Here is a 13,139-nt window from a genome sequence, read left to right as displayed (position 1 = left end):
GTCAGTCACAGAGGTAAACTTTGTATGCACTGCAGCTGTTTGGTATGCAGAATTCAGAGTCTGGTATATTGAGGGATTATGCAACTTTAATGTATAGCAAAACAAGAGCTGTCACCATAGGATGACTTATGCCCCTATAAACGCTTGATAGAAGTTATGAGCTTTTTTCGAAACCTAAACGCAGATTTCGAAATCTTAACACGGACCCTAAGTTCAAGGTCAAGGTCACAGGGGTCAAAATTTGTGTGCGTATGGAAAGGCCTTGTCCATACACATGCATACCAAATATGAAGGTTATATCTCAAGGGACATAGAAGTAATGAGCATTTTTCGAAACCTAAACGCAGATTTCGAAACCTAAAAGCGGACCCTAAGTTCAACGTCAAGATCACAGGGGTCAAATTTTTTGTGCGTATGGAAAGGCCCTGTCCATATACCTATGCATACCAAATATGAAGGTTACATCTCAAGGGACATAGAAGTAATGAGCATTTTTCGAAACATAAACGCAAAGTGTGGCAGAAGGACGGACAGACAGTCGGACGGACAGTCCGATCAATATATGCCCTCCTACCGGGGGCATAAAAACACGAGACCATGACATTATTAACATATTGTTTTAACAAATAATTAAAGGTGCCACTCTTAACTTGACTTCAAGTAGTTTTAGTACATAACAGTTTTAAGAATATTTTTTAATTTTTAGACTGAAGTCTAAGAATCGGTTGGTGAATACAACCCATAGCATCTGTTCAGTTTTCAGAAGATTGCAGTTTTGAGGGAGTACATGACTTTATGTATACTGTATTACCATAGGAATACAATTAATTAATTAAATTAATGTTATTGTACAATCCTATATTAGCGATAAGTTCTGTCGCCTTTCTGAAGAAAAGTTTCTAGTGCAATATTACCATGACCATATGTAAATTTTTTTTGTCGCAAAATATTTTCCATTTAAAAGCTTCTAAAAACTTTCTAGTTAAAAAAAAAGGACTGCAAAAATTTACTTTAATTTTTTCTTTGGTCGACCTACAGGCTACTTTTGTTACTGAATCTTTCACAATTTGACAAATTATCAATCAAATGTGGTCTCATCCTTCAATTATATCTCACAGAACATGTCAATTTTGCAAATGATACATTGTATTCTTTTTTACTCTAATAATAAAGCACTCTTTACATTTTGTAACAGGTCAACACTGGAACTTTAAATTGATTTGCTTGTTGGAAGTCTGCTCCATACATTTTCAACAAAACCTTTTCACTGAAAGCTACACAAGTAAACATTCTTTTTCAGCTTTTATTGCGCACAAAATTAATAAGTGCCCCTAAATTCAATGTACAAAAATACTAAAAGCAAATACTGAGTATCACAGACTTCAAAATACATGTTGCAATTAAAGGACGGTAAATTTTGTCACAATAAAAATACACTTAAATATTTAAATCACATTCATGATCCTGTTAAAGATTCATTTAACAATTACAAAAGCTGATGATATGATTTTAGAAAATATAAAATACTTAATTTAGAAAAGTATTCAATAATTAAATCTCTCTTGATTGGTGTGAAATATGAGCCAGACACAAATTATAACAGTATAGAAGATATTGGATTAATAGTATAAGAAGGATAAATAATAACTTTGTTGTGAACTTTGCAAACTTAACACTGAATCCACCCATCTACAAACAGAAGTAATAAAATCACAGAAAAAGTGTAAAATGTTTTCAAAAAACAGATCTCTTCCCTAAAAAATTGAGTTCCCTCCCCTTATGCCTCAGCTGCCACTGGCATATGAGATTTGAACATGTCTGGAGAGGGAGTAGGGGGGACAACTGGTCTCTTCACGTTCCTTAGTTTTTCCAGGGCTTTTTCACACGGTCCCATTATGTCCTGAAATATGGTCAGAATTCAGACTCAATATGTGGATCAACTTTTGAACAAAACTGAGAAAGTCATACCAGTATGTTGTAATTGTTTTTACACATTTTATTTTATCACAAACCTTAAAGATATTATGCATACATTAAAATTCAGCCATATTTTCTGTACTAAAATTGTACAGGAAGAGTTAAGAAATATAATGCTATAGTTAAACACACTGCATACAATTGAACGTTTAGACCTAATTACAAATACAAATCAAGAATATTTTTCATATTATTATAACATTTTTTGGGACAAAGCTACACTTTTAAAACAAGTAATAGCCACAGTTTGTATGTGTGTTCACAGTAGTACAAATGCTTTATTCACATGAATTAATTTGTTTCAATTTCTTAAAAATTCATCAAGTTAATTATGAAGAGCTGAAAGAAAAAAAAGATTTTTGAAGCATGATACATAATATTTTGGGAAGTAAATTTTAAACTAAGATGAAACACAGACGACAATTAATAATTAAATAATCTTTTTTTTTAAAGTTAAATAAAATGGCTTCATATAATTTATTTAACAGTAGTGTTATAATTAACATATTCTGAGTATTTACAACATTTACATTTAGTATTCAAATACTTCTCTGCTGAAAACAGTTTATCCAGAAGGGGAGGGGGTGTGGGGAGGGGAGACAACAATTGATGACTTTACAAGTTAAGCTTTTTGTCCTTATTTACACTGCCAATTAGTAATCACTAATAATTATGCTATGTTCAAAATGAAACACTTGTGAAAGTTAAACTTGTGTTTACTTGAAATACTACATTGACACATAAAGCTTTAAGTATATTCATATACAAAAAATAAAATAAGATTCTCTAAATTGCTAAACAATTTTTGTTGAATATGTATTTCTGATGAATAACAACGTACTTATCTATGAATAATTTACAATTGAAAAACATAAAAACAAAGAATACATATATATTTTTTTAAGTAATTAAAACAAAAAAAATTATCATATAAATAGATCTTCAAAGATTATTTTTAAGCAAATGTACAAGGTCATCTGGCCAGTGGCAAACAAACATTTTCTTCAGCTTTCTCAGCTTGTCTAACATATTTTGTCCTCTGATTGATCACATTGTACTACCAAGATCGACATCTAATATTTTAATGAATGTAATTCAAGCCAATAATTTGCCAACTTAATTCTTGATTGAAAATTTCTGCAACTGGTCAATTTGCCAAAAGCTACATGTATATAACTTAAAAACTAAAACTATAATGATATTGAAATTCTGTGCTATACTTTAGGGGTCCGTCTTATCAAAGATCGTACGACAATGTTAAGTTACGATTGAATTTTGTAATTTTAAAATGTAAGTGATAATGATTTGTATGTTTCAAATATAAAGGATATTTGACAGCTACTTTGAAAATGAATGGAAATATTTAACAAAAGTACTTATTAATGTGACGGTTACATATTTATGGCGCTTCGAAAATTGCATCGTAAGGTGAAAATGTCGTACAATGTTTGATAAGACGGGCCCCAGCTTATTAATGATGAAATGGCTAAATCTTTTCAATTCTTTTCCACCATTTTATCTTGAAGAAAAATTGCAAGATCATAAAGGGACCAACTATTTGTTTAAACAGACAAACTAGTTCATACATGTATATCAAATAAAAAATGACTTTTTATATTCAGACATGTTTTGAATTTGAGCAATTTAAGTAAAATTAAACGACCTTTCAGTATAGAGAATAAAGAGACAGTTTCTGTTTTGGGCTTTTTTTGTCAGAAAAAGGAGTTTTTAGAATATATCAAACCTGTTTTTTTTATTTGCACATATTTTCACACTATGCTTTTGTGAACAAAACAGCAATATTTACCATAGTAAGTAGATCTATACCATGTACAAAAAAACTTAAAATGTTTTATCACAATTAAACGTTTAACTTTGTAATGTGCCTTTCATGCCTTAAAATGAGAACAAAGTACTATTCTTAAAACAGAAATTAAAAGTCTTAGACAATCATCTCTCATGCCCCAAAACTGTGAACCTGTCCCTTTGAAGTGAGATGCATTCTGTGGAAAATTGGAGCAAAAGCCATGTGCAATAGGTGTTGTCCCAGATAAGCCACTGCAATCTGCACACGCTAGATAAGACACTTTCCACTTTAATTAATTTTGTTGTTGAAAGGAATTCTCTTTTTTTACAAAAATCCAGTTAAGGTAGAAAGTGTTGTCCCTGATAAGCATGTGCAGACAGCACAGGCTAATCTGGGACATATCTTTAGTACATGCATTTATCCCAGTTTTTCCAGACCGCTGCTCAAATTATTCAGAGGTGCAAAAGTCGAAGCCGTGTATACAAGCAGGAATGCCACCACCACAAACGCTTACCACATTCTCCTTAAACCGTTTAAATATTTCGGACAACAATCCAGGTCCAATATTAAGGTGGTTCATTTCGGCTCGGATGTCATCTGCCCAGTAAGACACACATGCACAGTTTACAGCACAACCATGCAAGATTATAATGTAAGGCACACATAACCACACAAAACATGCAGAGATGACCCAGCAGGTTCCAGAACGTGTGGAAATTTGATGCTTGAAAAACATTTTCAGGGTTAGAAACTACTAATATAGGGTCTAAACGCAATATGACAAATAGTCAAATATGGAGTTGTTTGTGATTAAGCATCACATAATTGCATCTTTCAGATTTTAAAGCATTATGTTATGGTATGTCCTTATACTACTACTCAGGTATTGTGTAATTTCCAAGTATTTCCATGTTTTTGTTGGATAAATATGTGTGAATAAGTTAACCTTCTTAAATATTGTTTAAATTTTCAATTAAATTTTCAAAGGAAACATCATAGAAAAAATCTTTTGTATTTAACTTACTTAAAAAAAAAATCACTAACTGTACTGACTAAAGATTTGTAGTTTTTTCTGGTTATCTACAGGGGAATAACACCACTTTTTTTCTAAATTATTCTTAAAATACGATTTTGGATGCAAAATACCATAACAATTCTAAAACCTTAAATATATATGACAATCAGAGGGGGGGGGAGGGGGGGGGGGTACCCACACTTTTCCTTTCATTACTCCCATAAACTAAGGACATCTTAGATGACAGTGGCCTGTCAAACATTTTAGTAGTCATAGGATAGTGGGCCAAATAAATGTCCATCCCTGCATACATATTTTTATTAAGCGTAATTATTATTAGACAGCAGATTAATTGACAAGGTTTGTTTCTTTATTCCCAATCAGTTGTTGACAAAGTACAGGAGTGCTGCAGCAAATGAAGCCAAGAAGCATTTTATAACCTGTTTGCCTAAGCCAATTGTTATTTTACCCTAAATGATCTACAGGCTCCTTCTATTTCATACATCATAATTATTGATATCTTAATTAACCAAATAATTGCCCCAACAAAAACCATGGCGTACGTAGCTGTTTAGTCTGTCATTAGAAAATGGGTTGATTGTGTAACTGCTCAGGATCAATTATAATTAATAATATATCACTCTTAAATATAAATACATAAATGCATGCAAATCGACAACAGCAACCTTGAGCATTTATCACCTGCTTATTAATGTACTGCAAAAACACATGCTGTTAAAAACTGTTAAACTAAGTTATATAATGTCTAGTTACCTGTTTTGGTGACCCACCAGTTTCAGTGACCTTGTTAACCCTTTACCAGTTAGATATGTATTTTGACGCATTTGTAGTCCCTTAGAAAGTAACATTTAATTAAATACCTTCAAGTTTTAAAGGCTTCATTTCCAACCCTTAGTAAATGATGAGCAGCAAACAGCATCAAACCTGAACAGACTGCAAGTAAATCACAGGCTGTTCTTGTTTTATGCTGTTTGCACATAGCCATTTTCACTTTGTTTCTTATGGGGAAAAGGGTTAATGATTGTGCTTACTCTTTTATTGTGTGCGTTTGTATGATTGCATACATCACAACTAATTCACATGTACAATGTATACAAATAATTAGTAGCAATTGAGCAATTGAGTTCGTTTTATTTAAGTAAAAGAAGGGTAATTTTTATGTATTATTGCAGTTACTTTTTCAACAATTTTTAGGAGACACTCAACATTTTGTAAATGCAAACATAGTTATGTTTAAGGACTCATTCATTAAAGCATTGCCTGTTCTGTTGAAATATGAGGACAATGAAGCAATATACTATAAGTGCCTCTATTCTATATGTAGATAATTTTGGCATCCTTCAGTTTAACTCATGTAATATCATTGAGGACAAATACACATGGTAAAAATGCGCGTGTCACTTTAATGTGTTACTTTAAATTGCATACTAATTGTACTTCATTTGTATTTGCAAAATAAACCAAGTCTTCCATAAGTTGATATTTAAAAAATGACATTTAATAGCACCAGAAATATGTAATTTACAGAAATGTTTAAATCTTATTTGTTGACAAATAGTAAGCACTAATATTAGTTTAACATTATGAGCACAAATGCATATTAGAATGGCACATTTTAAATCATATTAGCAAAAACTCATAGGGTCACCCAAACTGGTACCTAAATGAATGCTATAAAAAGCATGCAAACAAAATAAATAAAAATACCATCATGCAATCGTTTCAAAGAATAACATGTTCCAGGGTAAAGCAAGAAACTACTTTGTTTAATGCAAAGCTATAACATGTATAGAGGATACTGATTCATTCCACAAGGGATTGGAGCTGAACATCATAGTGCATTTTCAATCTTAATTGTAGCAATATCCTAATTTACAACATTATGTTTTCCACGCCACCTTTCTTATATTTGAGTCGTGTTCTGAGAAAACTGGGCTTAATGCATGTGCGTAAAGTGTTGTCTCAGATAAGCCTGTGCCGAAAATCAAGTTAAGGCGGAAAGTGTCGTCCCTGATTAGCCTGTGAGGACTGCACAGGCTTATCTGAGACAACACTTTACGTACATGCATTAAGCCCCGTTTTCTCAGAACAAGGCTCATTTAGTACCATAGCATTTTGAAATAAAGAGCATGAAATTTGGAAGTTAATCATGTTAACCAGCCATTTTATTTTCATGTTGTTGCAACATAAAGACAGAAATGTTTAGTAAACTATGAGATAAATGAATTAACAGGTAAGTGTTAAATGCAGATAAGTTTATTTTTGCCACAAGAAAACTTGAATCACTATATTGCAAGGCTAGAGGTTTAGATTTTCTCAGACTGAATCAAGACAAATCAGTATTTAAACCTACCATAGTGTTTTTTATGTATATGCAATTCTACAACAAACAAAGTAGTTACATACTCTACCCTTTTGTTGACCATCACAACAGAATGAGAAAAGCCCAAAGAAAACTCGACATGCAACAAATAGATGTTCGAGAGACAGCTCAGCATTTCACACTGCTGTATACAGTTTGACTGAGAAGAGTCCACATTGGGTGCCACATGTCTGGACCAATTTCTACAGTTAATTTTGGTGTATAGCAGAATATAAGTGAAACTGGTTTATATATTCACAAATTTTGTTAATCACCTGGAACACTTAATCTTCTAAGTATCTTAAATCTTTACAGTTCGAATATAACTAGTACAGGGGATCAGAATTCTGAAGTAACTTGAACATATAGAATAAAGAAAAGATTATTTAATTTTACTGCATAGCTCAATGTTTCTTCCACATACTTTTTGGGGCCAATATGTAATCCCTCAGTCATCCATGTATACATGTTAGTGCAATGTAGCCTCAGTTCTGGTACCCAGCTCACCTTGTTCATGTTGAACTTTTTCTTAATGTCCTTTAATGGCTGCATGATCTTATAGGCAAGGAGGTCGAAACAGATCTCCGCTGTGAGGGGAAGACGAGAGAAAGTAGAGCAAAGTGAGAGAATGTGAGAGTAATATGACGAATGATGTTAGTATTTAAATGTGGTGTAGGAGCCGTCAAGTGACGATATAAAAACATTCTCAACCTATAAGGTTAATTTATTGAAGGGCTTTTACTAAAGTTGTGTTTGATTATTACAGACAGAAAACAGTTATAAATACATGCAGAAACATCTTTATCAGCAATTTACGACACAGCAAGGGCCAAACATATGAAAATCTCAGAGGTTCAGGGCAATAAGGTTCATCATCAAATAAGGCCAATACACAGTTGTCAACGATCAAAGGAAATTGTTAAATCAAAAAAAGGGGAAGTATCTAACAAGACTTATTTAAGACAAGGTTAAGGTTATAGGGCCATAACTGCACAATGTTTTGAGCACTAACAAGAGTTGTTTTAATTTAGAACAAGAACAAATTGAAGAATTTACACACAATGTATATGGTAAGGTGCTGATGACAAAAGATCTGTACTGTTGACAGAAAGGGGTTTTGTCAGCCTCGTTGGAAAACATGATCTCTCCTATATAGTTGTTCTTGTTTTATTACAGATCTTTGCTAAACGATTTATGCCCTAAAATGTACATTGTCCACATTGTTTATTGTACCCAAAAAAATGAAATGGAACTAAATGAATAAACGTCTTCTGTGATAGCAAAACGTTTGATACAGCATCTTCTTTATATAGGAAAAATGAATTTTTCATGGTTTCAAATTCTCTTTTAGACAAAGCATTGAAACATTAAGCATTCAACATATTTTTTTTTACATGTAAAGTCTAGCTCTTTTCTTTCATATCTCTTCTCAATGGTGTTAAACCGAGCAATAAAGCTCAATTAATCGGCTCAGGTACTAATTAAAAGTAAGGATACTGAAAATTTACGAAAAAGTACCACAGAGTATGGCAAGGTGCCTTTAAGCGTATTTTCCATACCTGAAGTAAATTGTTGTAAACTCAAGAGTACCTGGGGTACTTTTAATCAGTACCTGAGCGACAACAACCATTTGAGTGTCAATGACGCATGCACTCAGTAGACACATACCGTATTCGGCCAGTTCCATGAGCAGCGTGACCACACTCTCCACAACGTCAGCATTGTCCTTGTGCAGCTCATAGGTGCTCATGATGACCGGTACCCCACATATGTGAGTGTTGTTGGGGCCTTCGTTTGTCAGCACTCGGTAGGCCGACTCCTCTGAAGATGGAGTAACCTTTGACCTCTCAGATATGCATTTTCATGAGAAATTCAATTAAAGATCTTTCTTACTAGATTCAATTTTTAAAGGCTTCATTTCCAATTATTAGATACTGATGAGCAGCATAACAGTATAAAACCTGAACAGACTGCGAGTTACTTGCAGGCTGTTCTGGTTTTATGCTGTTTGCACATAGCTATTTTCACTTAGACTCTGAGTGGGAAAGGGTCAACCCTTTACTACTCAGATATGCATTTTGATGAGTTTGCAGTCCCATTCAAATTAAATTAAAGATCTGTCTTACACGATTCAAGTTTAAAAGGCTTCATTTACAACCCTGAGCTACAAATGAGAAGCAAACAGCATACAAATCTGAACAGACTTCAAGTAAATCGCAGGCTGTTCTGGTTTTATGCTGGTTGCATTAGGCAATTTTCTGTTTGCTTCTGGGTGGGAAAGTGATACACAAGAGTTGAAAATTACCAATCGCGGGTTGAATATGAGTAATAGTCTGCACAGGCTAAAAAGGGACGGTTATTTCTGCTTATAGTATATGACATTTTTCTTGCAAAGGAAGTCTCTTCTTGAACATGCCCAGAGACGGGGACACAATTTAACATTCAACAGTTAGTCATTTTTATTACAGTATTTGTTTAAAGGAAGTCTCTTCTAAACTAAAATTAATTCTAGGCCTGAAAGGGTTGTGCTTGATACGCCTATATTGACTGTACACGCTACTCTGGGACGATACTTTAGGCACATGCATTACGCCTGGTTTGACCACAGACCAGATCAAATGAAACATTCAACTGTCAAAAACAGCGCTTTATCTGTATCTAACAGACCCTGTTGCAAAAAATTGTGTTGGTTAAATTAACCATGGATCATGTTTGAAGAAAAATCCTGAGCTCTTAACATGCATAAGCTGGGCTATAAGGGTTCAATAAGTACTTGCATATGAAACATACCCATACCATGCTTTAACATTTATTTGGAGAAATATAGCAGACCTGGTTGCTCAAAACTTTAATGGCCAGTCAAGTTAACCATCTGGACCCAGTTGTTCGAAACCTGGGTAAACTTTAACCCTGGGATAAATGCCGGATGAATTTAACCAAGGGTTAATTTTTTGGTTAAGTGTTGTTGCATCATGTTGGTTAAATTTATCCAGCGTTTTGTCTGGATAAATTTAACCCTGGTCTAAAGGTTGGTTAAAATTTATCCATGTAAACAAACAAAATAGCCAAATTTTATTTGTATCGTAATCCACGTAAGAATCGCCAAAAATCTTTTAATGTTGTGTTATATGACGATGAAATGCGGAATCGATATCGGTTCAAATGAAAATGTTAAAAGAATTTGTAATTTAAATGGCGAAAATATCGAAACTTCTACAAAGCATTCCATTCTTATATACCATGCTTGCTATAATGTTTACAAATGGTAGGTTCGAAATAATTCGCTTTCTTAACACTCATGATCGCGTTAAAGGTTGATTATACACGTTTTCATTCGCAATTTATTTACAGAATCACGAAAAATGCCAAATACAATACATAAAATACATACTTGTTTCAATGATCTATAAACATTTAATGGATTGAATATAACCGATTTAAAATTTACGATTGTATAATCTTTTTCCCAGAATATGCTGTATTATTTATAGCTTGACGACATGTCGGCCATATTGCTTTTACAATGGATTATGGGATATGTGTAAAGGTTAACCAGTGGATAAATTTACTCAACATGGATAGTTATCCAGCCTGGGTAAATATTTCCAGCAATGCATTTATCCAGCCTGGTTAGTTACCCAGCTTGGATAACTTTATCCAGTGGTTAGCGCTAACCCAGGGGTTTAAATAACCTAGTGTACGAACAACTGGGTCCAGTTAAAGTCAGACGAAAATTACATTAATTTTAAAAGCAATGTTTTTACCAAACATATTCAAATTTGTTTACAATAGCAATTTTTTTTAAAGTCTTTACAATTAAGTCACATTAAAAAATTGATCCAAAAAATAACTTCTTTTAGCTAAACTGGAGCTTAGCTGGCCTTTACAGTTTTGAGCAAATAGGCTCTGTATTTCACAACAATGACACAATGACTGGTAGGGAAACTTACCATCAATTTCTACAAGACTAGCTAGAGCCAAGCATGCATTTTTGACAACCTTGGCATTGTTAGCGTGAGAACTGATGGCTGAAATCAACAGCCCCACACCGTCCTTGTCACATATCACCGCAATGTTTTCCTCTGTAAATACATACAGGATCTTGGGTTATTTAGCTCAAGATATAAATCATATCATATAAATTAATAGATGTATAATTTCTGACTCTTTCTAATGCCTATCAATCCAATATACATGTTATACAGTTTTTATTTTAGTTTAAACCTATTTATTTTAGCTCGATTGCATCAAAAGCCGCAGGCTTATTGAAACGCTATCGAGTCCATTTCCTGAACCTAGAACCAGTGCTTGGTGTCTTTGGAGGAGATCTAAAGAACGCTCCCACGGTGGGGATCGAACCCATGACCTCCCGGTTGTTAGACAGACACCAGATCCATTACACCACAGAGTTTTTATTTTAAAAGCACAATCTGGCCTTTATGGCCAAAATTGACGATAAGAGTTTTAACATTTCAGAAACACAAACTTTTGCATTTTTATAGAAGCAATAGTAAAGTGAAGCTGTGGACATGTGTAAATCATGTAACAGTATACAATATGGTGAATTTTATGTGCATAAACTGTTGTGCTGTTTCAAACAGGTATGGTTTTACTGAGTCAATGCAGTATGTAGATTTCCCTAAAGCTATCAGACTGTGAAAATTGTTTCAGACAACTTATTATTTTTTATTATTGTCATGTATTGGAAGCTGAGGAATTAAAAACAGATGGTTTTCTAAATTTTATTTATATTTCAAAAAAGCATCCCCCCCCCAATGGGTTTGTAAACTGACATATAAAAATTGGTGACCTAAGCTTAAAAAAAATGTCATATCTGAAATACTACAAGTAAAAAGATTGGTTTGAATGTATGCAGACTTATGTTTTTTCCAACTTGATTAATAATATAATAATATAATAATATCACATTGAGGTGTACTCGTTTAAGTTAGTCTATACTACAGGAAAATAATACTTAATTCTACCCTTTTGTTTTGGTTTTATTTCTCAAGATGTCACTTTTTATGCAAGAAAAGCGCCAATATATTCTAGTCCTTAATATCTGCAGATGCCCTTAAAATGCTATTCATTACGGCTGTAGCCCATCTTTTAGGCATCTGGAAACACGAATGACCTCAAATAGTTCATAATTCCTATAATAATACTGACATACAATAATACTAAGCAACCATGCTTTGTAATTTGGCATTAACGACCTTATTGCAGCTATTCCTGAATTTCATGACAATGATCTGAATGATAAACTATTTGATGCTTTATCTGAATTTTTTATATTAAAAACAAGATGTAGCTGAAAACAAGACATGTGTTCGTCAGAAACACAATGCCCCCTTTTGCGCCGCTTTGAAATTTTTTATATTTTTTTTACCTTTGACCTTGAAGGATGACCTTGACCCTGAACTTCATCCACTCAAAATGTGCATTGAAGGATGACCTTGACCTTGAACTTCCACCACTCAACATATGCAGCTTCATGAGATGCACATGCATGCCAAATATCAAGTTGCTATCTTGAATATTGAAAAAGTTATGGCCAATGTTAAAGTTTTTTTCGGACGGATGGACAGACTGACATACTGACTGACGGACAGTTCAACTGCTATATGCCACCGGGGGCATAAAAAACCTGTCACTTACCATCAAGAGAGAGAGCCAGTATGGAGGCACACGCTGCCTCGACCACCACTGAAGAGTTCATGTGAATCTTGAGGACGTTACACACCTGCTCGATACCCTTGCCCTCCGTTGCAAGCTTCACGTTGTTACCTAGGAGACAGAGAAATATGCTAGGGTAGGGCATGGAGTGTGGCCAGGGGAAATTTAGTCAAATGTAAGCGGATCACAAGAAGAAATATCAGTGGAAAACAGTTTTATAACATGCATAGATGTTAGTGTAGTAAAATATTCATGCAGGATGAGAGGCCAGTGTTCAGGCA

At 33.7% G+C, this 13,139-nt stretch overlaps 1 protein-coding gene across 4 annotated transcripts in view; it reads right to left on the bottom strand.

Annotated features, from left to right (window-relative positions):
* Window positions 1-1,289: 1,289 nt before the first annotated feature.
* Window positions 1,290-13,139, bottom strand: part of LOC127838416 (serine/threonine kinase-like domain-containing protein STKLD1) — a 36,015-nt gene continuing 24,165 nt past the window's right edge. For 3 of the 4 annotated variants that reach the window (XM_052366175.1, XM_052366176.1, XM_052366174.1), the window contains 5 exons: window positions 12,841-12,969; window positions 11,133-11,264; window positions 8,851-9,003; window positions 4,299-4,381; window positions 1,290-1,900 (listed from right to left, as the gene is read on the bottom strand). In XM_052366175.1, the coding sequence (XP_052222135.1) occupies window positions 1,778-1,900; window positions 4,299-4,381; window positions 8,851-9,003; window positions 11,133-11,264; window positions 12,841-12,969 (620 nt within the window). In that variant the 3' untranslated portion in view covers window positions 1,290-1,777. Of the gene's footprint in view, window positions 1,901-4,298; window positions 4,382-7,689; window positions 7,770-8,850; window positions 9,004-11,132; window positions 11,265-12,840; window positions 12,970-13,139 lie in introns of all 4 variants that reach the window. The other variant, XM_052366173.1, reaches the window with a different exon arrangement.

Source organism: Dreissena polymorpha, chromosome 7, assembly GCF_020536995.1.
Source record: "Dreissena polymorpha isolate Duluth1 chromosome 7, UMN_Dpol_1.0, whole genome shotgun sequence".
Taxonomy (NCBI): Eukaryota; Metazoa; Mollusca; class Bivalvia; order Myida; family Dreissenidae; genus Dreissena; species Dreissena polymorpha.
The sequence above is the reverse complement of the archived record's forward strand: the minus strand, read 5'-3'. Positions and strand labels throughout refer to the sequence as shown.